The following is a 27,185-nucleotide window of genomic DNA, read 5'->3' as shown; positions in this document are numbered from 1 at the left end:
AACAACTCTTGAGCCCAGGTGCCCCAACTACTGAAGCCTGCACGCCCTACAGCCGGTACAAGAGAAATCACCAAAACGAGAAGCCGGTGCAGGGCAATTAGAGAGTAGACCTCACTCGCTGCAACTAGAGAAAAGCTCAAGCAGCAACAATGACCTAGTACAGCCAAAAATAAATTTTTAATTAAAAAAAAAAGATAATAACTGTCACCATGATGACATGCTCTACTTGATGACACCAAATTAACTTTGCTGTAGGAAACTATTTTGGCTGGGTACTTGAAACAAAATTAATATAAGTGACATCAAGAAGGTTTGATGTGACTTAAGACATTCCTAGGCCTGAGACCTCCTGAAACACTTGCCTTTGCTCCAACATGAGTTACCAGACAAGTTCTGTTAGTGGACCAAAGAGAGACCAAGGCCCCTCCAGGCTAGGCTAAGTTTTCATATAAGCCTGTGTCCTGGATTAAGGGTAAGTATATTAATCATATAGACTACCTTTGTCAGGTGATACATTAGTGTGTGTACTCCTTACATTTTCACATATACATATAAAAAGAGTTAGCAAATTTACCTTAATATGAGCATTATGTTCTCAAAGAATTAAGACAAACATAACAGAAAATGACTTTTTACATTCCATATATCAACAAAATATACACCATTCAATCCCACACACGGAATTCTGGTATATCTTTAAAGTACTGGGTTACTACTATAATTTTAATGAACTCATTTTTATTCTCTGAAGAACAGAAATCTAATTGATAACCATAAATAAAAGTATCACTAAAATAAGCCTAAACATTTTCAAATAATTTACTCAGATCCTATCTAAGTCATAGAAAGAACCAAGAGAAGAAAACTATTTGATTCTGAAAAAAATGTAATAAAATTTTTTGAGTAACTTTGACTTGAAAGTCAGTCAAAAGTCTTTCTTCTTTCAACGATAGCTATCAAATATTAAAGGGAAGATAGAAAATCGCTATTACGCTCCATGTAACAATGGATAAAAGCAAAGAGCATCAGTGAATCCAAATATAACTGGTTGGAAGGTCACATGGCCTCAAAGTATCACCTGTCTGGCGACTTACTAGTCAGAAAATGGAAAATGAGCCTTTATAATGGAGAGATATACCAGTAACCCCCTTAACCAAGTAGTCAAGCTTGGCATTCCCAACAGTGGGATAGCCTGGCATCCACCACCCCCTGACATACTGGGATGTTCTCAACATAAGACATGGGATATTCTTGCCAGAAATGTTTGACCAGGATCTACTCAGAAGTAGTCCACAAATCCAGAATGTGAGATGTTCCAAAGAAAACAGAAAACTAACCTAGACTTGCCAGAGGACTCAACGTTGGGAAGAATAGAAACAGAAGGTCAGGGGACAGTTTTAGGATGGTAGAGTCTAAAAAGACCTAAAGGATCAAAGTCTGAACATTACTTAGATATGATTTAAAAAATAATAGCTATAAAGTATATTTTTGGAACAAGTGGAAAAATATAAGTACAGTGAATATATTTTGAACTAATAGTGTATTTCCAGCTGTGGTAACAGTGATGAACTACTATGTAAAAGAATGAATATGTTTTGGGGAGACGTAGGCTGAAGACTACAATATTCAGTATAAAGTGACATAATGTTTGCAATTTGGCAAGAGGTGTGTGTGTGTGTGTGTGTGTGTGTGTGTGTGTGTAGAAAGAGAAATTTGAACAGTGTGGAAAAGGCTAACAGTGACAGGGTAATTTGATGTTTATTACACTGTATTGTCCATTTTTCTGAATTTAAAATGTTTCAAAACAAATATTTTACTTTTCCTTCTTTTCAATTCAAAAATTAAACTTTGGTGAAGAAACAGATCTTTATTCCTTGTTGGAAATAGTAGGCATATAGGAGAATATAACTGTCCTTCAATCAAGTTATCATTTTTACTACATTTTCTTAACCTTCATGATTCAACCAACCCTGTCACATGACTGAGAGTAACTTCCCAAAGGCTTCCTTCTTGTATCATTAATGCAAAAGAAAAAATTCTGCACTTCCAAGGTGACTTAACATTTTGGTTCCTTTCTATTATCATTGCTGTATTCTGGTATTAGTTCTCCACTTGAGACTCTCCTTCAAGTAAAATTGCAGTGCTAAGGGTTTTACCCTGTCCAATATTTTCATTTCAAACTCTACCTCAAACAACAGCATGCTTATCAAAGTTGTGACTTAAACAATGAGGGATATACAACATATTGGAGTAAATTGATAACCAAACTTAGCTAGATAAAATTCAACAGGAATAAGTAAAAGGTACCATATTTAGGTTCAATAGATCAAGATCTAACAGAAGGATTCTTGGGTAAGCAGCCATACTTTACTTGCCAAAAAAAAAAAAAAGATTGGATTTCCTGAGGGGAAAAATAAAATCATACCTTTACCAGAGACCATCTGTGAACTCCGGAAGAGCAAAAAAGAACACATACTGAAAGAGGATAAGAGAAAGGAGTGTGTGGTCACGTGTGGTCATGTAAAGTTACAGAAATTAAAAGACAGAAATAAACTGAGAATGTTTCATAAAGGATCTTCTATACAGCCATGAGTGCTGCTGCTGCTGCTGCTGCTGCTGCTAAGTTGCTGCAGTCGTGTCCGACTCTGTGCGACCCCATAGACGGCAGCCCACCAGGCTCCCCCGTCCCGGGGATTCTCTGGGCAAGAACACTGGAGTGGGTTGCCATTTCCTTCTCCAATGCATGAAAGTGAAAAGTGAAGTCGCTCGGTCGTGTCCGACTCTTCACGACCGCATGGATTTGCAGCCTACCAGGATATCTATTTTACAGAGATTAGGCTGAAGCTGCAAAGAAAAATTTTAAGCACCTCTAAGACTTAAGGATATTCAACTACTGTCTATATAGGCCAAATCTGTCCTACCACCTGTTTCTGTGTGGTGTGTGACCTAAGAATATTTTTTACAGATGAATATTTGTGATTAATTCTATGAGAGAAAACATTAACTTTGAACTCCAATTAAACAAAATGCCACCCTCACAAGAATTCTATTCATCTATTAGACCTGTATTATAAAAAACTGTATTCTTTTACTGTTAAATTTTAGATTTCATTACTGGAAAAATTTCATGGAAGCTTACTTTCTTGTTATCTAAGTATGTATATAATAACTTTGATTTTGCCTCCTGGCCTGCAAAGCCTAAAGTATTTACCATACAGGCCTTTACAGGAAAAGTTTACCAACCCCTGCGCTCTTCAACTCTGTGGATAGGGTCAATGGGGATCACTAAGGACTCACCAGATCAGTAAATCCAATAGAGCTATTTCAAATCCTGAAAGATGATGCTGTGAAAGTGCTGCACTCAATATGCCAGCAAATTTGGAAAACTCAGCAGTGGCCACAGGACTGAAAAAGGTCAGTGTTCATTCCAATCACTAAGGACTCACCAGATCAGTAAATCAGAATCAGCCTTCTTAGTGATGAAAGGTTAGTGGTGAAATAGATTCATGTTTTTGCAATTTATTCAAAGAGAACAGGGCTTACTAATTAGTGTTATATCTGTTCCTTTTACTAGAGAAACTATGTTTTTAAAGACAATAAACTAATCACGATGGTGTGATCACTCATCTAGAGCCAGACATCTTGGAATGTGAAGTCAAGTGGGCCTTAGAAAGCATCACTATGAACAAAGCTAGTGGAGGTGATGAAATTCCAATAGAGCTATTTCAAATCCTGAAAGATGATGCTGTGAAAGTGCTGCACTCAATACGCCAGCAAATTTGGAAAACTCAGCAGTGGCCACAGGACTGGAAAAGGTCAGTTTTCATTCCAATCCCAAAAAAAGGCAATGCCAAAGAATGCTAGAACTACTGCACAATTGCACTCATCTCACACACTAGTAAAGTAATGCTCAAAATTCTCCAAGCCAGGCTTCAGCAATATGTGAACCGCGAACTTCCTGATGTTCAAGCTGGTTTTAGAAAAGGCAGAGGAACCAGAGATCAAATTGCCAACACTGCTGGATCATGGAAAAAGCAAGAGAGTTCCAGAAAAACATCTATTTCTGCTTTATTGACTATGCCAAAGCCTTTGACTGTGTGGATCACAATAAACTGTGGAATATTCTGAAAGAGATGAGAATACCAGACCACCTAACCTGCCTCTTGAGAAATCTGTACGCAGGCCAGGATGCAACAGTTAGAACTGGACATGGAACAATGGACTGGTTCCAAATAAGAAAAGGAGTACGTCAAGGCTGTATATTGTTACCCTGCTTATTTAACTTCTATGCAGAGTACATCATGAGAAACGCTGGATTGGAAGAAACACAAGCTGGAATCAAGATTGCCGGGAGAAATATCAATAACCTCAGATATGCAGATGACACCACCCTTATGGCAGAAAGTGAAGAGGAACTAAAAAGCCTCTTGATGAAAGTAAAAGAGGAGAGTGAAAAAGTTGGCTTAAAGCTCAACATTCAGAAAACAAAGATCATGGCATCCAGTCCCATCACTCCATGGGAAATAGATGGAGAAAAAGTGGAAACAGTGTAAGACTTTATTTTGGGGGGCTCCAAAATCACTGCAGATGGTGACTGCAGCCATGAAATTAAAAGACGCTTACTCCTTGGAAGAAAAGTTATGACCAATCTAGATAGTATATTCAAAAGCAGAGACATTACTTGGCCAACTAAGGTCCATCTAGTCAAGGCTATGGTTTTTCCTGTGGTCATGCATGGATGTGAGAGTTGGACTGTGAAGAAAGCTGAGTGCCGAAGAATTGATGCTTTTGAACTGTGGTGTTGGAGAAGACTCCTGAGAGTCCCTTGGACTGCAAGGAGATCCAACCAGTCCACTCTGAAGGAGATCAACCCTGGGATTTCTTTGGAAGGAATGATGCTAAAGCTGAAACTCCAGTACTTTGGCCACCTCATGTAAAGAGTTGACTCACTGGAGAAGACTTTGATGCTGGGAGGGATTGGGGGCAGGAGGAGAAGGGGACGACAGAGGATGAGATGGCTGGATGGCATCACTGACTCGATGGACGCAACTCTGAGTGAACTCTGGGAGTTGGTGATGGACAGGGAGGCCTGGCATGCTGCGATTCATGGGGTCGCAAAGAGTAGGACACGACTGAGCGACTGAACTGAACTGAAACTTAGTGAATTATTTTCAAAGTACTCTCTTTTTATTTATAAAAATGCTAAATCTAAATTCAGATGGACAGAACATCTGAATTTAAATGGAACCTAATGACCCTCTTTCCCGGCTGGAACCATGGAGGTTGCAGAAGAGAAGAAAACGAAGGTTCCTGCTGTGCCAGAAACCCTTAAGAAAAAGCGGAGGAATTTCGCAGAGCTTAAGATCAAGCGACTGAAAAAGAAGTTTGCCCAAAAGATGCTTCGAAAGGCAAGGAGGAAGCTTATCTATAAAAAAGCTAAGCATTACCACAAGGAATACAGGCAGATGTACAGAACTGAAATTCGAATGGCTAGGATGGCACGAAAAGCTGGCAACTTCTATGTACCCGCGGAACCCAAATTGGCGTTTGTCATCAGGATCAGAGGTATCAACGGTGTGAGCCCAAAGGTTCGAAAGGTGCTGCAGCTCCTTCACCTCCGGCAGATCTTCAACGGCACCTTTGTGAAGCTCAACAAGGCATCAATTAATATGCTGAGAATTGTGGAGCCATACATTGCATGGGGGTACCCAAATCTGAAGTCTGTAAATGAATTGATCTACAAGCGTGGTTATGGCAAAATCAACAAAAAGCGAATTGCCCTGACAGACAATGCATTGATTGCTCGATCTCTTGGGAAATATGGAATCATCTGCATGGAGGATCTGATTCATGAGATCTATACCGTTGGAAAACGTTTCAAAGAAGCAAACAACTTCCTGTGGCCCTTTAAATTGTCTTCTCCACGAGGTGGAATGAAGAAAAAGACCACCCATTTTGTAGAAGGTGGAGATGCTGGCAACAGGGAAGACCAGATCAACAGGCTTATTAGAAGGATGAACTAAGGTATCTACCAGGATTATTTTTGTGTTCTGGTTAATAAACAATTGAAACAAAAAATAAATAAATAAATAAATGGAACCTAATGAGCATTAGACTGGTTCAAAATAGGGAAAAGAGTACGTCAAGGCTGTATATTGTTACCCTGCTTATTTAACTTACATGCAGAATACATCACATGAAACGTGAAATGCCAGGCTGGATGAAGCACAAGCTGGAATCAAGACTGCCAGAAGAAAAATCAATAATCTCAGATATGAGGATGATACCACCCTTATGGCAGAAAGTAAAGAGTCTCTTGATGAAGGTTAAAGAGGAGAGTGAAAAAGCTGGCTTACAATTCAACATTCAAAAAATGAAGATCATGGCATACAGTCCCACCACTTCACGGCAAACAGACAGGGTAACAATGAAACAATGACAGAGACTTTTATTTTCTTGGGCTCCCAAATCACTGCAGATGGTGACTGCAGCCATGAAATTAAAAGACACTTGCTTCTTGGAAGAAAAGCTATGACCAACCTAGACAGTTCATTTAAAAAAAGAGAGACATTACTTTGGCAACAAAGGTCCATCTAGTCAAAGCTAACATCTTACCAGTAGTCATGTACAGATGTGAGAGTTGGACCATAAAGGCTGAGCACCAAAGAACTGATGCTTTCAAACTGTGGTGCTGGAGAAGACTCTTCAGAATCCCTTGGACTGCAAGGAGATCAAACCAATCAATCCTAAAGAAAACCAATTCTGAACATTCATTGAAAGGACTGATGCTGAAGCTGAAACTCCAATACTTTGGCCACCTGGAGCCAAGAGCCAACTCACTGGAAAATACATTGATGCTGGGAAAGACTGAAGGCAGGAGGAGAAAGGGACAACAGAGGATGAGATGGTTAGATGGCATCACCGACTCAATGGACAAGAGTTTGAATAAGCGCCGGGAAATGGCTACCCAATCCAGTATTCTTGCCTGGAGAATTCCATGGACAGAGGAATCTGACTGGCTACAGTCCATGGAGTCACAAAGAGTCGGACACGACTGAGTAACTGAGTAACTAACCCTTATTTGGACAAAGTGACAGAATGTACCATAAAACTACATCTAACCATAATTCAAGGATCCTTGAATCTACGTGGAAAACTGCCAAGGACTAGGAAGAAGCAAAAACAATGCTAAGAAACTTAAAAGTAACAAAGTCCATGCACTCAAGTTCATACACTTGATTAGTAGGAGAGATCTTTAGCTTTCATTCAGAGCTTCTGTGTTCTAACTACCCACAATTCTATTAAACTTACATATATGATTTTCAAAGCCACAGCAAACTAGAAATCCCGAAGTAAAGTTGGGGGAAGAGAGGTTTGCTGACACCAACAAAAGCAGAGGTTGCCAACAGGTAACAAAAACGTGAGGAGAAATAGTTTGCTAGAAACAGAATAGGCAGGGGGGAAAAAAAAAAAAGATGTGAAAAGTATGGCACTGTAGAACAAATCAATATAGAAGGGCATAGTCACAAATGCTTCATTAAGCCCAGAGAACGTCACTCTATTACACTATACTTCAGAAATATTCATTTTAATAATCTCAAAGAAAAACTAAATAAAATTACATTTATATTCATTTACATTCATATATTCTGTTTAGTGGATCGGGGATTCGACAAACACATTTTCCACAGGCTTTCAAACGAAGTGATTTTTTAAAAAGGTTTGGTACTTAAGAGGGACAAAAGAGCGAAAATTAACACATCTGTAGACAGCTGAAGCTTACCTGTGAACTTATTGGATAACTTACTGTGTTAATGATGTATGTATAAAATAAAGTGATACTTAACTTCGTATTCCTAAATGTGAAAATACATTTGACTGCGTAGTAAGAAACAAACTCTGAATCACAGTCCATAAACTAGGGTCCAAATACACCTCATCACCTAAATGCTTAAAAATCAGTTATTACTTATACATTTGGCATAGGACAAAGATGAGTTCATCTTAGGTTTACTTGCAAAAAAGTATCATTATAAGGCAATTAGTCAAGTGACTATTAAGGCCAAGTACCGATTAAAACAGCGTGAAACGTATACAGTGGTCGGTTCTGTAAAGGGCCATTCGGTTGCTGCATCACCAACGGAACGAAAGTACAAGAGGCAGTTTGCATTTCTCTAACACATTCACCAGAACCCGCAGGCTCAAAGGTGCTCCGCGGCTCGACGCCCTTTCTAGGAAGTGGCAGCGCATCTTCCAATCTCGCGCGACTTGCCGCCGGCTCCAGCTGCTCTGGCACCCCTTATTCTGCCCACTAAGCCTGACGCAGGGAAAGGCGCCAGTTCCAACAGCGCAGGAGAGTGAGGGGAGCCTTCCCCAAACATCCGCTCACCTGCTTCCGGGTGTCCTGTCCCCTAAGAGCGGCTCCTGCTCAGAATCGACCCCTAAACTCGCCATAGTTAGAGCTCCCACAAGCCTTGGGGCCAACTCTCGCGACAACTCGTGCTCTCTCCCTTTCAGGACGTCCTGAAGCTGTCAAAACAGGCCGGCAAGTGCGCGTGCACGCCAGGCGACCAGAGAAGGCGGAGCGACCCCAGGTCAGAGGCGGGGTCACGCAGGCGGCGGGGCGGTGCCGAGCGGAGGATGGGGGCTAAGGGCGGAGCTTTAAGTCCGCATCCTCCTTTCGGGTCCGAGCCTCTCCGCCTCCAGGGAGGGTTGGGGGCGTGTCCAAACAGCCACTCTGCCGAGAGTTCATCCTCCGCTCTATAGGGCTCTGTTGTCTGCCTCTCGCTTCTCAGTTCATGGGCGACCGTTGTCACTGCTTTTGGAGCTCAGGAGGACGGCGAGTCCCAGGAGCCTAGGGAGCCGTGGCGCTGGGAGTTTCGGCCAGCTGGACAGCAGGCGTCCGCCAAGCGGCCACTGAGTGAGTAGCTGTTCCAGGCCGCGCTTCCCAAGCCTCTTGAAGCGCTTGCCTACGTGCCAGGAGGCAGGTACTGAGAGCTCAAGGCTTGGCGGGAGACTCGGGGGTCCCGGCCGGAGTGAGGTGGGCTGGCGGGCTGTCCCTCCGCCTGTGGAAGGTGGAAGTGTCTACGCGCCGTGGTTTTCTTTGCTCGGCTAACTGCAAAGGCACCTTATCCGTACTGCTTTATTAGGACCTGGAATGGAGATAAGGTCCAGCTGCTCCTCAGATTCGAACCCTTTGCATCCTGCGTGGACTGGGGGCTTCAGCCTTGCAAGAGGTCACTCAGCAGAGTCTGCTGCTGTAACCTGGGGGTTAGAAAAGACACAGCACCAGTTTGACAATGACCAGCTCTTTTCATCGCAAGGAATATGACAATTTTAAGAAGTATGTTATGGGTTGTTTTTGTTTGTTTCAGTAGATCATGGTGCTATTTCTTTCCTGGCATTTACATGTTAACATCTTACCCCTACAAGCAGGCTTGTAAGCTAATTGGTAGCAGTAGTCAAGTGTGTCACAATTACCTTGGTATTAGCACTAGATACATTCTTATGTGATTTCATCTGATCACAACAGTCCTATGAGATAGGTAAAGCAGACACATTTCTACTTTACAGAGAACTAAGGCCTAGAGAAGTTAATAACTTACCCAGAAGCACTCACTGTGAAAGTGGCAGAGTTGGGACCCAGATTCAATTCTTTTGATCAATATTTATGAGCACTTATCCTGTGCCAGGCCCTATACTAGTTAATGTATTGTAATATACCATCACTTATGATCTTTGTCTTGTTTGTGACCTTGTGTGTATCCTGTTAGACACATTCCACTGGTAAACAACTACACTTGAAATGTGTTTATTAGTTCAGGATTATCTTCTGAATCCAGACCTGACACTGTGTACTGGATTCAGTCTTGCAGATTTGTTTGTAACAGTTTACAAAAACATATCAGATTTCTATGACTGGTTCCAAGAAAGTACATGGGTAAAATTAGCATTTTTTGTCATGATGTTGTTTTAATATATCTTTGATTTCTTTTTTAATTTCTGGAGTCTGGCACAGTGTATGGCATATATGTATATGGCATATATATATATATATATATATACATATATATATTTGACAAAGGAATTTTTAGCCAACATTGCACCTAGCAGAATGGTTACTAAATAATATATGTTGAATGAATACTTACTGAATTGCTTCATTTCATCCCTACAACAATCCTCAAAAGTGGAATTGTCTCAAGCATACAAGGAAATTGAAAGTATGGGGATTAAGTAATATGCTTAGGGTCCCACCTCTAATTAGCAATAGAGCTAGAATCTCAGAAACACAGGACTCTTGACTATAAAGCCTGTGCTTTTCAGCACCAGTCTTCCTATGAAAAAAAATGTAAAGAAGAATCTTTTCCCATATCTCTCAAAATATTTCAAAATAGATTATCAATTTGTATATAAATGAAATAACTTGCTATTATGTATTAGGCCAGCTGTTATTCCTTTTATAGTTTAAGGTGGCTTACTCAAGGTCACACTGCTAGTGGAGGAACCCAGGTCTTCTGACATGGCTGTTTTCCATTGTTGCCTCCAAGTGATGACTTTAGATGGCAGAAGTACATGGAATGAATACACATACAACTGATGAAATGTAAATAAGCTCTGTGTATTGTACCAATTAAAAAAAAAGAAAAAGAACAAATCATTTCTTAGGAAACATACAACACTCAAAGTAAACATTTTTTTTTTAATGTTTAAGAACCTAATTATTTCTTTTAAAGCCCGTGGAAAAGTAGAACTAAATTTGAAATTTGATTATTTGCTGAATGTTTCACATAAGCATATGAGACAGTCTGCCTGTTGGATTTCCATAGGTGCCTGCTTAGAATAGAATAGATAGCAGATAGACAGCTAGACTAGATACCCCTCCAAACAAGTAAATAAAGTTGTTTTTGTACTCTTCTCCAGTGTAAGATTAAAAGGAATTAAATTTGTGGAGGTAGGGTAGTAAATTTTAATAGAGGATATCAGGTGTATCTTAACTCCAGTATAAACTGCTGCTTAAATTTGTGTTGAAAATAAGTTATTTAAAAATGTAAAAATTAAGTCTGCATTTTTGTGGATTAAAGTTCTTATACATGGTGGTATAATTTCATGTATGCCTTTGAGATATGTGTGTATCAACTATTTGAGAATAAATGTCCAGAAACAATTAGGGTTGCATTTAAATGCTTATGTACAGAGTGATAAGAGATGAAAGTACTAGATGGCATAATAGATGTTGACTGTGATTTAGCAACGGAGCACATTTCTAAGAAAGACTTTTCATTCCTTGGCACTGTGCTAGAACTTCTATTTTTGTTTCACTTTGTTTTTCTTTTTTGCATTGGCTATATAAAAGTATAGATGACAATTGTGTCAGTCTGGTTTGATACACACTTCGAAAGTGGGTCCAGTTTCTGCAGAAGCTCACTAATGTCAGTCGAGGGCTTTAAAAAGTATCTGATATGGCTCCAGATGGTCCCTTCTCATGGTAAACGGGAGTCATCTTTACCCTGGGTTTGGATTAAAATCTGTTTATGGTGGCATTGGATAGCAGTTAGCCCTGCTTGGAAAAACCTACAAGTTTAGAGCATCCCAGAAAACTTGGTCTTTTATATTGTTCTTAATGAGGAAATGAGGTTTAAGATCTTGGAGAAGGAAATGGCAAACCACTCCAGTATTTTTGCCGGAGAACCTTGCTGGCAGGTTACAGCCCACAGAGTTGCAAAGAGTCTGACACCACTTAGCAAATGAGCTTTTAGTGTAACCCCGAAGTCCCAGAGGGCTTCTAGGAAGAACCCACCTGCCTAATGCAGGCGGTATAAGAGACGAGGGTTCGATCCCTGGGTCAGGAAGATCCTCTGGAGGAGGAAATGGCGACCCACTCTGCCGGAGTCCAGCCCCGGTGGATCCAGGGAATTCGAAGCGGGGACGGAGTTGGCATCTGGGAAAGGACTATTTAATTAGAAATATAAAGAGATTAGGAAAAAATAGTGTACTAGGAAATTTAGAGGAGGAAAGAGGCTGTATTCCTTGGTTTACAAAGAAAGCCAATAAAGCCCTGAGACAAGGGACTTGAACCGTCTACGTAGGGCCACAGGCTCCCGCTTGAACAGCGGAGGGTGCCCCGCCTTGGGCTCCCTCTCGCGTGGGTCTTAGAAGCCTGGGCAAATAAGTAGACACGGCTAGCCTCTATGCCCCAGATGGGAATCAGCCAGAAAATAGAGTAAGAAAGAAAAGAAAACACGGGGGAACCAGTCTTTCCAGTGACTGGTCCACCCTTTATTGTCTGGGAAAGCTTTTTATACTTTTGGTTGTACATAGAGATCAGTGGATAATACAAAGTTATGAAGCGTCAGCAGCCCTGCCTCTTATCGAAACCAGGCTTTCTCTCTGCATACCTAGCTGTATACACAAGTCTTAGGTGATTTACATCATCTTCTGGCCAGAAGGCCTATTAACATTTTACGGCCCTTTTCTGAAAAGGGTCTGTCAACCAGAAAACTTATTTGCCTTAATGGTGTTGTTCTTTTCCAAAATCTGGTGCCACTCTCAGAAAGCACTAAATAAAGTTACATTCTTACATAGCAAGGACACAACAACTTATAACAAGGAAAGAGGAGTACAGTGATTTATAACAAAGAGAAAATTAATTAACTCAAAAGTCTAGTATTGCTAACATCAAAACTACTATATTCCTATTTCTGTATCCCGTTTACGTTGGTTAATATCCTCCCAGGTGCTTAAAAGATAAAGGATATGGAGGCCGGGCGGCAAACATTAACTCAACAATGAAACCGTTCACCAAACTAATTCTTAGCTCTAAAAGCCTCTATATCTTTAAGATGTTTTAAGCTTTGTGCCTCTCACGGTTGAGGGGCTGTAAACAAGCACAAGTTGTAAAAGTCTCTAACTGTCAGGCAAGTTAGAGAGCCATCAGAGGGGTTTGAGCTGAGACACTCCTTTCATATGCAGGAGACCAGTTGGAGCTCTAAGTTAACTTTTTCCAGAGAAAGGTGGTCGGGGATAGCCCCCTGTAATGTCAGAAGAGTATAGTATAGCAGACAGTAAACAGACAGATTCTGGTTTCGGGGTAGATGCTCAGGCAGAGGACCCCTTGAGACCTGACTCGCCTTGCCTGTCAGGTCTCTCCGCATGACCTTGTGGGATCTCCTGTGCTGGCTCCCGGCACCACTCCAATATTCCTGCCTGGAGAATTCCATGGACAGAGGAGTCTGGCGGGCTACAGTCCATGGGATTGCAAAAGAGATGGACACTTCGGACTTAGCGACTAAACAACAACAACAATAAATATGTACTTTAAAAATATTTGAAGAGTTCACTTTTCTCAGGTTCATTTCCATTCTTTGGGGGCCTCCCTGGTGGCTCAGATGTTAAAGAATCTGCCTGCAATGACAGAGACCCGAGTTAAATCTCTGGATAGGGAAGATCCCCTGGAGAAGGGAATGTCTACCCACTCCGATGTTCTTACCTGAAGTGAATAAAGGAACCTGACAGGCTGTAGTCCATGGGGTCGCAAAGGGTTGGACACCACTGAGTGACTAACACTTTCACTTTCACTTTTTCCTGTTCTTTGGCAACTTTCTACCTTTTTTTTTTTTTTTTTTTTTGGCCATGCTGTGTGGCATGCATTATCTTAATTCCCTGACCAGGGATGGAACCCATGTCCCCTGCATTAGAATCATGGAGTCTTAACCACTGGACCATCAGGGAAGCCCCTGCAACTTTCTCCTTTTGTGTGTTTGTTTTACCTTGTTTATCTGTTACCAACTCAGAAGAATATGATGTTGAAAAATGGGTTGTCTCACATACTTCTTTTGTTGCTGTAAAACACGAGTGTTGGGATTTTGTTCTTTTTTACACTAACTTGGAATATGCATATTGCTGTAGATGCTATGGATGTAACAGAGGAAGATATGGACCACCCTCCCCCATTCTTTTCCTGCCACTGTAGAGAAAATAAGTAGTCTAAAATACTTGCAAAAAATTGTGAAGTCCTGTGTTGTAATGACATGCCATTGTTCTCCTACAGTGATAAATGTACACAAAAATGCATCAATACTATTTTTTGAACAATTCCAGAAAGATCCAAGGAATAAAATAATTAAAATTATCATTTATCACTCAGTATTGTCTTTTCTTTATGCTAGAGTTGCATATCTTAACATATAGAGTTGGTCTCTTAAGCAACCCCATGGACTGTACAATCCATGGAATTCTCCAGGCCAGAATACTGGAGTGGGTAGACTTGCTCTTCGCCAAGGGATCTTCCCAACCCAGGGATTGAACCCAGGTCTTTGCAATGCAGGCGGATTCTTTACCAGCTTAGCTACAAGGGAAGCCCTTATTTGAAATATGGAACACTAACTCAGAATTTTGATATTTGGTTAAAGAATAAACTGTTCCATTTCTACCCCAGCTGGGTATACTCAACTCAACTCTGATATTAATCACCCACAGATTAACACCACAGGAGTTAGTGCAGTTCCCACCAGTTAAAGGTCAGTCCTTCAGATGCCATTGCTTCCAATGCCAACCACACTTTTAACTGACTTGACTATAGATTTGGGAGTTCCTGTGACCCCTTGGGTTAATAATTTGCTGGAACAACTCAAAAGAACTACTTAAGCCACTATACTATTCTTCTTCTAGCTTCCTAATAAGGGATACAATTTAGCAACACCCTCATGAAGAGACAATTGAGGCAAGTCATAGAGGAAGTGTGAAGTTTCCATTTTCTTTTATTCCGGAGTCAGTGTGCATCATTCTCCAACACATGTTCATTAACCAAGAAGCTCTGCCCTGCCTCAGTGTCTGTAGAGTTATCATCGGGGTCTCCATGATTGATTGGATCCTTAGCAATGTGACTCAGTGCATCTCCGGCTCCTTACCTCTCTTGGAGGTCAGGCTGGCCCAAAGTCAGCCCTCTAATCAAATAGTTGGTCTTTCTGGCGTCCAGCCAGAAATCATCCTGAATCTATCTAGGGCCCCACCTTGAGTCACCTCATTAGCATAAAGACACTCCTATCACTCAGGGAGTTCCAAGAGTTTTAGGAGCTCCACCCCAGGAACTGGGATCAAAGACTACACATATTGACATTTACCCTGTAAAGAAAAAAAAAAGCTGGTCAAGCAATTTAAACATATACTTTATACACTTACTTGATTTTAATAATTGCACTAAGTTAAAAAATATATATGATGAGGACAACATTTTAGAAGCAGTTTACCTTTTATAATTTGTTTAGTGAGTAAAAAACAAAATGCTATTAAAAAAATACTAAGATGCAATGGTCTTTATTTTGCTTTGAGGGATTTTGTCTGTTTCTCTGGGCAGGTGTTCTTGAGTGAATGGAAATATATAAATGTGATTTAGACAAACTTTCAAGCACTCACTTATAAACATGTTTATTCAGATCTATACAATTTGTTTGTTTCCCTGTTGGTGGTACAGTGAGAAGATGGTGATTGTCACCTCTGGCATTGAGAGCCATGAGGGTGTCAGCCCAGTCATTTTACTCAAAGGCTGAGATGTACAATTGGTTTCTTCCAGTGTGACAGTCTCTAAGGTAGCCCTCCTGTTTACTTCTTTGGGTAATCCCCTCCCTTTGAGTGGGCAGGACTGTATAAGACTTTATCTTGTCAGCACACTCACTCTCACTGTCCTGTTGGCCTTAAAGAAGTAAACTTTTGTGAACTTCCTATCAAGAGAGCCATGTGGTAGGGAGCTCTGAGTAGTCCCTAGCAGCTGAGGCTGAAATGAATTTTGTTAACAACCTGAGTGAACTTAAAAGCTGTTCTTCTCCCTTCAAGCTTCCAAATGAGAATGCAGCCCAGCCAAAAACCTTGATAAGAGTTACATGATACCCTGAAGCAGAAACCCAAGTAGCCTGTGTTCTTGGAACTAATCCTGAAGATAGGGGAAGTGAAAAGATAGGGGGTGGGGGCAGAGGGAGGGGAAGGACCAACTTGATTCAAAAGATTTGTTTCTCAAATTCTTTTATTTAAAGGTCTTAGTGAAGTCTTCAAATATTTAAATTACACAGTAGTATTTTTTGAACAGAATAGTAAGAGCCTTGAGTTCTGTTCTAGCGTCAATAGAATTACTTACTAGGGTCAAATGAATTACTTCTGCTTACTGAGAAAGTTGTTAAGAGGGAAATTGTCAGTTTACTTCCTCTGAAAAATTTTGAAGAGAAACTATCCAATCAAATCAACTCCAACTTCTACAATGGTTTCATATTTTTATGGTAAAATACACATCACATAAAATTGACCAACATAGCCATTTTTAATTGTATGGTTTGGTGGTATTAGGTGCAACTGTCACCACCATCCATCTGTAGAATTCTCAATGTGCAAAACTGAAACTGTACACCCATCACCCTCCTCCATTTCCCCTTCCCCTCAGCCCTTGATAACCACCACTCTGCTTTCCATGTATGAATCTGGCGACTCTAGGTATCTCATAAATGTAGCATCATATAACATCTCTTAGAAATGTAACATCTCTTAGAATTTTACTCCTTTATTAAGGCTGACTGATGCGTCATTGTATGTATATTTCCGGCTTCCCTGGTAGCTCAGCTGGCAAAGAATTTGCCTGCAACGCAGGACACCCCCATTTGATTCCTGGGTCAGGAAGATCCCCTAGAGAAGGGATAGGCTACCCACTCCAGTATTTTGGGAGCTTCCCTGCTGGCTCCACGATAAAGAATCTGCCTGCAATGTGGGAAACCTGAATTCAATCCCTGGGTTAGGAAGATCCCCTGGAGGAGGGCATGGCAACCCACTCCAGTATTCTTCACTGGAGAATCCCCATGGAGAGAGGAGCTTGGCGAGCTACCCTCCATGGGGTCACAAAGAGTTGGACATAACTAAGCAACTAAGCACAGCATATGTATATATACATACAATGTATACACGACATTTTGCCTTGCTTCCACTTTTTACAGCTACCAAGTTCTAAATTTTAAGACAGAATATGGCTAATTAAAATTATTTTAGATAGAATACAAATTTTAGGTCTACCCTCTGACATAATTCTTTACATAAGTAAAGAATCTGCCTGCAATGTGGGAGACCTGGGTTTGATCCCATAGTCGGGAATATCCCTTGGAGTAGGGAATAGCTACCCACTCCAGTATTCTTGCCTGGAGAATTCCATGGACAGAGGAGCCTGACAGGCTACAGTCCATGGGGTTGCTACACTCCATACAACTGAGCAACTAACACTTTCAATTTTCTGACATAATGAATACTCTGAAAATCAATATCTATATTTTATTTGTGCCATTTTAGTTTATCTTTGCATTTTTGACAGTGTTGTGATATTCATGACGTACTTATGATTTATTTGATTTTCTAGCTCAAGGGTAAGCAAATTATGGCCTATGGGCCAACCTGCCAGTTTTTGTATGGTCTACAAGCTAAGAATAATTTTTGCCGATGTGTCGGTACTCAGTTTGATGATAGGGGTACCAACTATGAACCCTCATTAAGCAAAATCCCAAGTGACCTCCGATAAAATGGAATTTACATTAAAAAAATTGAATTTTATATTTACTGCAGTGTTATAGGAAGTTCTCTTGGATATGGTGCAATGGGTTGGTTTGATTATATAAACGTTTCAGAAAACGTGTGGAATGCATAAAAAACTAATTTTTAAAATTAGTGGAATGGTGAAAGCTTTTTGCTATGAATCTGATAGGTAAAGATTTAAAATCCAAACTCTATAGAAAATTATTATAAATCTTTAAAGTGAACAATCAATCTCCACTAGATAAATGTTAATAATAGCATGACGTATTTCCTGCTCACTTGAGATCCTATTCTTTGGACCCTTATTTCAGCAAGTCACACTTTTTCACATCTTCCCTTTTGTGTTTGCATATCTTCTATCTGCCTGACTGATCTCCCTGAAGACTCAGTTAAAACTTTGATTTTTCTTTATAACCTTTCCTTTGCTTTTGTAACCGCTTTTAACTATAATCATCCATATAAAATATAGGTTGTTCATTTTATGAAAATAAATCAATTATACTTAGGATTTCTACTTCAATTTATTTTAATAGTTACAGAAACAGCAACAACAAATTGTAGTGTACTCCTAATTACTTGGGAAAGTCTCCAAGCTTTGCCTTTCTACACCATCTCTGCACCCTCTGCAAATGTTCAAATGATGTTGTCTTTCATCATAGCTCTTTGCTAGTACATCACATCTGGTTATTCATACTTCATAGGACAATTCTTATCGTATGCAGACTTTGACTTCCCTAGGCAACAGCAAAAGATTTTTCAGCAAACTATGTATTAATGTCAGAATACCACATAGTTGTAAAACATGTAGAAATGGGCAATTGAGGAAAGCTTGAAAATAGTATATAATTTCATTCAGTTCAATTCAGTCACTCAGTCATGTCTGACTCTTTGCAACCCCATGAATCCCAGCACACCAGGCCTCCCTGTCCATCACCAACTCTTGGAGTCCACCCAAACCCATGTCCATTGAGTCGGTGATGCCATCCAGCCATCTCATCCTCTGTCGTCCCCTTCTCCTCCTGACCCCAATCCCTCCCAGCATCAGGGTCTTTTCCAATGAGTCAACTCTTTGCATGAGGTGGCCGAAGTATTGGAGTTTCAGCTTCAACATCAGTCCTTCCAATGAACACCAGGACTGATCTCCTTTAGGATGGACTGGTTGGACCTCCTTGCAGTCCAAGGGACTCTCAAGAGTCTTCTCTAACACCACAGTTCAAAAGCATCGATTCTTCGGCACTCAGCTTTCTTCACAGTCCAACTCTCACATCCATACATGACTACTGGGAAAACCATAGCCTTGACTAGATGGACCTTTGTTGGCAAAGTAATGTCTCTGCTTTTTAATATGCTATCTAGGTTAGCCATAACTTTCCTTCCAAGGAGTAAGCGTCTTTTAATTTCATGGCTGCAGTCACCATCTGCAGTGATTTTGGAGCCCAAAAAAATAGAAAGTCTGACACTGTTTCCACTGTTTCCCCATTTATTTGCCATGAAGTGATGGGACCAGATGCCATGATCTTCGTTTTCTGAATGTTGAGCTTTAAGCCAGCTTTTTCACTCTCCACTTTCACTCTCATCAAGAGGCCTTTTAGTTCCTCTTCACTTTCTGCCATATGGGTGGTGTCATCTGCATATCTGAGGTTATTGATATTTCTCCTGGCAATCTTGATTCCAGCTTGTGTTTCTTCCAGCCCAGCGTTTCTCATGATATACTCTGCATATAAGTTAAGTAAGCAAGGTGACAATATACAGCCTTGACGTACTCCTTTTCCTATTTGGAACCAATCTGTTGTTCCATGTCCAGTTCTACAAATCTTTAAAAATTGTTCAGTCAGAAAATGTTATTTAAGAGGTTGGTGCATTAAAGTAAGGAAATTCTTAGTTTTTTCTGTCCTACAAGATTCAGCTGAAACTAAAGTTGTTAAGTTTAAGTAATAACACACAAAGGCTTTAGCCACTGCCACAAAAACTGGTAACAGGAGTTCCCCTCTCTGATTAACAATGCAAATCAGTTGAGTAGAAAAATTATTAACAGATAATGTCAACATTATTGACATTTCACCCTTGTTAACATTGAATTTTGACTTTATTTAAAATATTGACTATACTTTTATAAAGTGGTAAAAGAAAGCCGAAAATGTATTTTATCATCATCTGTAGGTATTCTAGGAAGCTTATGTCATTCAGTTCTGGATTAACTTTCAAAGTGACTATTGAAAATTCTTAGAATGTTTTAGGAAATGTTTAAAAAAATTTTTTCAGAGGAAGTGGCAAATAAATGAGTACATAAGGATTCTTCAAATTGATTTTTGCTTTCATCCTCTGCTTTAAATGAAATTGACTTTCTTCCTATAAACTATCATAAATTATAGAAGTCCTATATGATTGGTATTTGACAGATATGCTCCTTCAATACATTGATATACTAACATGGCTACAATAATATGATAATATCTTAATACAATAATGGTGATAGGAGTTTTATATGGAATTCTAGTGAAATTTCTTCACAATAATAAATATTTTTGCTGGTCCAGTCATAAAAATAATAAAGTGCTAGTCCAATTGATGGTGGATTAGATTGTACACTTAATGCAAAGAAGAGCATTAAAATGAACTTGTTTGTTACAAATTAAAGAGTAAAAATATAAGACATAAATGGTGGTTCCCCCAACATTCAGAGTAATAAATAAGTACTTGTGAAACCTCATTTTTCTAAGTAGAATAAACCCTGAACCTGAATCAGGTTTTGCCTGCAAGTCAAAACTGCACCATTCGATTTGAAAAGACTGAGGCAGATATTTTTTAAAAGCTTCAGAACTGTTTGGGAAAGACAGATAAGTGGTACAGAAGCAGTCACATTGATTAATTATTACTTTTCATGCACTGTAGTGCATAGAAGAGTAGTTAACGTCTTTAGTCGTGCGTTAGTCTTAGGTCTGTTCCCCACTTGTTGTGTGACCTTAATCACCTGTCCTCTCCTTGTCTTGGGGTACTATATCCTTTCTTCATTAAAATGTTGGAAAGTTTAAACAAGAACTTACGTGTGTGTGTGTTTAGTTTTTAAATGGTGACCAGCAGATAAAACAGTATTACATATTAGCCACTCCTAGTGTTATCAACAGATATTGAGTATTTACTGTCAGTCACTGTGCTGAGTGAGAATGGGAAGGTGCTGCCTTAGAGAATTCAGCTTACTGATGCTCAGGGCTCTACTTCATCTTCTCTACTTTTGTCCTAGTTCTTTTTTCCTGTCTCTTGTATCTTATTCCCAAGAGAATAAATTCAAGGTTCTAGTTTAATCTCATTATTTCATTTTCCCCCAGTCTTATTGGTATATAATGTCATATTAAAGTATACAACACAGTGACTTGATATATGTATATATTGTGATGCATTTACTGCAAGTTTAGATAACATCCATCAGTCTGTAACCAGAGTTACAATTTTTTTTTTTTTCTATAAGGTAAGTAAGTCACAGGGATGTGACAGCATAGTAACTATTGTTAACAATACTGTGTTGTATATTGGAAAGTTGCTAAGAGTAGATCAATCTTAAATTTGTACCTAATATGTAAAGAGAGAATTAGAAAATTGACCTGCTGAATAAAATAAAATATTTCAAGGTCATTTAAATGTTTGTTTTATAGATGTTTGTTTGCTACTGATGGGTGTGAGCAAGTTAGATATTCTATACCGGAGACTACTCCTTACAAAACTTTTTATCAGAGGATGGGGAAGGCCAGAGGATCTCAAAAGGTAAGCAGTGTTCTCTGCATGCTTGCCAAGTTTGTTGTTTTGGGAAACATTTAAAATTTCATTTCAGTTTTTAAAAAAGCCTTTTTCTATAAATATAAAGTGATTGATAAATTAAGCATTAGCTATTAAATAAGAAAAGAAATTGTTTTATCTAATTATTACTGTTAAGTTTTAACTCACATAATCATAAATTGAACTGTTTTTAAAGTAATTCAGACTTAAAGAGCTCTCAGACATAGATTTTTAACTTTGATAATTATTGCTTCGAGTTTTCAAGGACTGAACTTTCTTGAATAACTTGGAATTTGTGATGACTATAAAACTGATATACTGTATAGCTCATGAAAACATTTGGATTAGTGAAAATTAATTCAGGATTTGCACCTTCAATTTTGAGGCTTTCATATGTTAATTACTTTCAGAACAATGATATTTCTCATGTTTTTTCTGAAACAAAATTTCAGTCTTGAAAAAAAACAAACCCTATTTTTTTGTTTCATTATTAAAATTAAATTTTGATACAGTTCATAAACTGGACTTGCTAATTTTTACTTTTCATCAGTCTCAATATAATGGAAATAATGAATTTTTTCCTTTTTCTCCCTTCCCATAATAGACTCTTTGAATTCAGGAAGATTATTGGAAATCGAGAAAGATGTCAGAATCTGGTTTCAAGTGATTATCCAGTGTACATCGATAAGGTATTAAAATGAAAGAAATGCAATTATAGAAATTCAGGTTTTATATAACTGTGTGGCAAGAGTGGGCTGAATGTTGGAGTATAATAACAGTGAATTTTAAAACATGAGTACAATATAGATTTTTTTCATTTAATATTTTTTTAATATTATTATATATATTCTAATTGAATGCTTTTAATAACTCTCTGCATGTTTATATAGGAGCATATTTTTAACACTTAGATAAATACAAGAAAATATTTAGGGCTGGGTCTTTTTGAACCTCATCTTTTATCTTTAGGCTCAAGAAAGTTAAAGTAAATTGTTCAACATTTCAAAAAAATTACAGATAATACAGGGAAGTACTCTAGTTAGAGAATCAGCACATGAAAAGTTGTTAGCAAAACAATTGTTATGTAACATCAGGGAATTCTTATGGGATACAGTTAATTGATGAGAGAAGGGTAGAAAGTAAATGCTGTAAAATTAGAGAATATGAGAAAATGTTTTTGAAATAGTTTTGTTTTTAAGCAACCATTTTTTTTGTAAAATATTTCTAGATTTATGTACTTGGATATTTAATGTTGTTGGGGAGGAACTGCAAATGGTTAAACTTCACATCCCTCACTGCCATCAACCAAAATAACTCCACTTTCATCTCTTTCACATATTGGATAAAAGACTTTCACTGCTAAACACAGGATCTTGTAAATTGGAAATCCCTCCTCTATACCATATAGCAGTTCCTTGTATCTTCTGGATTTAGAACATTTCTCCCTCAAACTTGGCTAAATATTTCCATTTTCTCTATTTTCTTCTACTAAAGACTCATAGGCTTAAACAAATTTAAAACATACTACATAAAGATCAGAACTCTAACTCCGGCCACTTTTTACCCCCTATTTCCATTTTCCTCCCTGGGAGGAATTACTGTTAGGATTTTAGAATGCTTTCTTGCAGATATCCTTCCTCTCCCCCAACCTTATCTCACTCTCACTCTCAGTTTTCAAACCTTGAGAAATAATTCAAATACAGAAAAAATCACCCTTTTAAAAATGTACAATTCAGTGTAGTTTTTTATTATATTCCAAGATGTGCAACTATCCCTGTCTAATTCCAGAACAGTTTATTGCCCCCAGAAGAAGCCCTATACCCGTTAGTTGTCACCTGCCACTTCCCTAGCCTCTCACCTGCTGGTAATCACTCATTTGTTGTCTCTGTGGATTCACCTGTTCTGGACATTTCTTATAAATGGAATCATTCAACATGTGGCATTTTGTTTCTGGCTTAATTCACTTAGCAGATTTTAAGATTCACCCATGTTGTACCAGGTACCAGTGCTTCATTCTTTTTTATGGCTAAATATTCCAGTGTAAATATGTACATTTTGTTTATTCATTTGTTGATGAGCATTTTAGTTGTTTCTACTTTTTAACTATTATGAATAATAATTCCATGAATATTCATGTACTCGTGTTTTTGGAGTAGAAGGTAATGGCACTCCACTCCAGTACTCTTGGCTGGAAAATCCCATGGATGGAGGAGCCTGGTAGGCTGCAGTCCATGAGGTCACTAAGAATTGGACACGACTGAGCGACTTCACTTTCACTTTTCACTTTCATGCATTGGAGAAGGAAATGGCAACCCACTCCAATGTTCTTGCCTGGAGAATCCCAGGGACGGGGGAGCCTGGTGGGCTGCTGTCTATGGGGTCGCACAGAATCGGACACGACTGAAGCGACTTAGCAGCAGCAGCAGTCTTTTGTGGATATACATTTTCGGTCCTCTTGGGTATACACCTAGGAATGAAATTGCTAAGTCACATGGTAATTCTGTGCTTAAATTATTAACAAATTGTCAACTGTTTTCGAAAGTGTACCACTTTAAAACTTTGCCACACACAGTGTATAATGCTTTCAGTTTCTCGACATCCTTACTAATATTTCTACTTGCCCTAGCCTTCCTAATGGGTGTGAAGTATATTTTATTGTGATTTTGATATGTCTTTCCCTAATGACTGTGATGTTGAGCATCTTTTCATATTCTTATTGGTCATTTTCATTTGAGAAATATCTGTGAAACCCTTGCCCATTTTTAATTGGGTTATTCATCTTTTTAGTGTTGAGTTGTAGCTTGCTTAACTTTTAAATCTATATTCTGTATAGCTCTGAGAGTGGTTTTTTTTTTCCTTATCAAATTGCCATTTATCCCAACACTATTTGTTGAATTATTATTCCCTTTCACATTAGGTTGTGCTGCCTCCTTTTTCAAATAATTAATTCTTCTAAAATACATAAAAGAAAAGTTTAAAACTGTAAGAGGCATAAAGATGACTAAATGTAAAGATTTCTTGGATCAAAATTTCATATTATATATATTGTCTCCTTACCATTTTTTTTTTTTTAGAGAAAATGCAATGTAATTCCAATTAAAATATTCAGTTTAGTACTAAGGTCCATAAAAGGATCCTTAAATTATTTTGAGAAGGACTCAAGTATATATTTGGGAAGTATAGTCAGATCAGGAATACCTAAAAAGGAAGAGTGGTAAGTAAAAACTAGTTCAGTCATATATCAATGGGTATTGTAAGGCACAGCATACTCAACACAGCCTAATACTGGTATAGAAATAAAATATATGCTAATAAGACCCAATATATGATTGGAAATAATTTGTCAAAATTTATGGAAGCTTACTTAATGCCCATCTCATCCTCTGTCATCCCCTTCTCCTCCTGCATTCAATCTTTCCCAGCTTCAGGGTCTTTTCCAATGAGTCAGTCCTTCATATCAGGTGCCCAAAGTATTGGAATTTCAGCTTCAGCATCAGTCCTTCCAATGAATATTCAGAACTGATTTCCTTTAGGATGGACTGGTTGGATCTCCTTGCTGTCCAAGGGACTCTCAAGAATCTCTCTCCAACACCATAGTTCAAAAGCATCAATTCTTTGGTGCTCAGCTTTCTTTATAAGCCAACTCTCACATCCATACATGACAACTGGAAAAACCATAGCTTTGACTAGACGGACCTTTGTTAGCAAAGTAATGTCTCTGCTTTTTAATATGCTGTCTAGGTTGGTCATTACTCTCCTTCCAGGGAATAAGCATCTTTTAATTTCATGGCTGCAGTCACCATCTGCAGTGATTTTGGAGTCCAGAAAAATAAATCTCTCACTGCTTCCATTGTTTCCCCATCTATTTGCCATGAAGTGAAGGGACCAGATGCCATGATCTTCGTTTTCTAAATACTGAGTTTTAAGCCAACTTTTTCACTCTCCTCTTTCACTTTAATCAAGAGGCTCTTTAGTTCTTCTTCACTTTCTGCCATAAGGGTGGTGTCATCTGCATATCTGAGGTTATTGATATTTCTCCCAGCAATCTTGATTCCAGCTTGTGCTTCATCCTGCCCAGCATTTCTCATGACGTACTCTGCATGTAAGTTAAATAAGCAGGATGACAATATACAGCCTTGATGTACTCCTTTCCCGATTTGGAACCAGTCTGTTGTTCCATGTCCAGTTCTAACTGTTGCTTCTTGACCTTCATACAGATTTCCCAGGAGGCAGGTCAGGTGGTCTGGTATTCCCATCTCTTTCAGAATGTTCCACAGTTTGTTGTGATTCACACAGTCAAAGGCTTTGGCGTAGTCGATAAAGCAGAAGTAGATGTTTTTCTGGAACTCTTGCTTTGTCGATGATCCAACGGATGTTGGCAATTTGATCTCTGGTTCCTCTGCCTTTTCTGAATCCAGCTTGAACATCTGGAAGTTCATGGCTTGGAGAATTTTGAGCATTACTTTGCTAGCATGTGAGATGATTACTTTACTAGCTTGTGAGAACCCCATGAACAGTATGTGATGCTATACTGCTGATTTAATTTTGACTGTTATCCTGATAAAGTTTTTTTAATTTAAAAAAATAACTATTTGAGGTGAAAAAAGTTAGGTGTTGAATATTAGCAAATGCCTTTGCTATATATGCAAGTATGACATTTTTCCTTACATGAATCTTACATCAATAGCTTGCCTGAAAATAAGCCATTCTGATATATATAATGTCAACCCTTATTTGACAGTGGTAAATTATAATTTGTTTGTAAGTTGTTTTTATACTTATCTTTATATTGTTGAATTTTTGTAGTGGATATTTTATTTTGTTATTATACAAATTATCCTTATACAAATGAGCTTTACTTATAGATTATTTTCCCAAATAGACTAAAGTAAAGGAAATGAAGGAGCCATGTCTCTAGAAAGCAGAATGGTGCAAAAGGATACACAGGAGTAGGAGTGTGTGTTCAGTCCTGTCCAATTCTTTGTGACTCCATGGACTGAAGCCCACCAGGATCCCCTGTCCATGGAATTCTCCAAGCAAGAAGACTGGAGTGGGTTGCCATTTCGTTCTCCAAAATGATATGTAGTCAGGAAGAAAAAAATGTTTTAATTAAATAGAACTTTTAAACAGAAAAACATCTATGATAGACTGAGATATCGTCATCCTTGTGTATACAACTTGGTTTTGCTTTTTTTTAGATTGAAGAGCAATCAGATTGTAAGATCCTAGATGGACACTTTGTTTCCCCCATGGCCCATTATGTGCCTGATATCATGCCAATTGAATCTGTTATTGCTAGGTAAGAATTTTTATTTAGAAAGTTACGGTAGTAGATTGTTTATATTAATGTATGCAATTAATATCAATGTCATTATTTCAAATTACTTTTTAATTACAATAATTATTCAGTATTTTTCCATTAAAATATGGAGGGAGAGTAAAAGTTTAAAGTTTAGTATACATTTGAACTTAAACTGTTACCAGCGTAATCTTCAAAATATCAAGAAGTGGTACAGTCTGGGAATACTAAAAGAAGCAGTCATTGGACTTCGTCACTTAGTCATGTCCAACTCTTTTCAGACCCATGGACTGCAGCCCGACAGGCTCCTCTATCCATGGGGATTCTCCAGGCAAGAAAACTCGAGTGGATTGCCATGTCCTCCTCCAGGGGATCTTCCCAACCCAGGGATCAAACCCAGATGTCCCACACTGAAGGCAGACTCTTTACCAACTGAGTCACCAGGGAAGCCCAAAATGAGGCAGAGCTGTTAGCATTGGTAGTTTTGACTTGAGACAGAAAACTAAGAGTTAGTTTGCATGAGCATAGGACAGAAATAATCATTAAACCATCCTAA

At 38.7% G+C, this 27,185-nt stretch overlaps 3 protein-coding genes across 4 annotated transcripts in view; 2 read left to right on the top strand and 1 right to left on the bottom strand.

The window, feature by feature from the left end:
* MFSD8 (major facilitator superfamily domain containing 8) overlaps nucleotides 1–8,483 on the bottom strand; it is a 39,896-nt gene extending 31,413 nt beyond the window's left edge. The window contains exon 1 of the mRNA XM_052654924.1: nucleotides 8,390–8,483. Within this exon, the coding sequence (XP_052510884.1) occupies nucleotides 8,390–8,454 (65 nt within the window). The 5' untranslated portion in view covers nucleotides 8,455–8,483. The remainder of the gene's footprint in view (nucleotides 1–8,389) is intronic.
* On the top strand, nucleotides 5,277–6,072 carry LOC128062448 (60S ribosomal protein L7-like). Its single transcript, XM_052654925.1, has one exon. The coding sequence runs from the start codon at nucleotides 5,277–5,279 to the stop codon at nucleotides 6,021–6,023; it is 747 nt and encodes a 248-aa protein (XP_052510885.1). The 3' UTR covers nucleotides 6,024–6,072.
* Nucleotides 8,484–8,814: 331 nt separating the features above from the next.
* Nucleotides 8,815–27,185, top strand: part of ABHD18 (abhydrolase domain containing 18) — a 40,364-nt gene continuing 21,993 nt past the window's right edge. For both annotated transcript variants that reach the window (XM_052654692.1, XM_052654691.1), the window contains exons 1-4: nucleotides 8,815–8,920; nucleotides 21,210–21,318; nucleotides 21,935–22,019; nucleotides 26,529–26,629. In XM_052654692.1, coding sequence (XP_052510652.1) covers nucleotides 21,227–21,318; nucleotides 21,935–22,019; nucleotides 26,529–26,629 — 278 coding nt within the window. In that variant the 5' untranslated portion in view covers nucleotides 8,815–8,920; nucleotides 21,210–21,226. The remainder of the gene's footprint in view (nucleotides 8,921–21,209; nucleotides 21,319–21,934; nucleotides 22,020–26,528; nucleotides 26,630–27,185) is intronic.

The sequence above is a fragment of the Budorcas taxicolor genome, chromosome 17 (genome assembly GCF_023091745.1).
Source record: "Budorcas taxicolor isolate Tak-1 chromosome 17, Takin1.1, whole genome shotgun sequence".
In the NCBI taxonomy this organism is placed as follows: domain Eukaryota; kingdom Metazoa; phylum Chordata; class Mammalia; order Artiodactyla; family Bovidae; genus Budorcas; species Budorcas taxicolor.
Note: the sequence above shows the minus strand (reverse complement) of the source record. Positions and strands in the feature narration are given on the sequence as shown.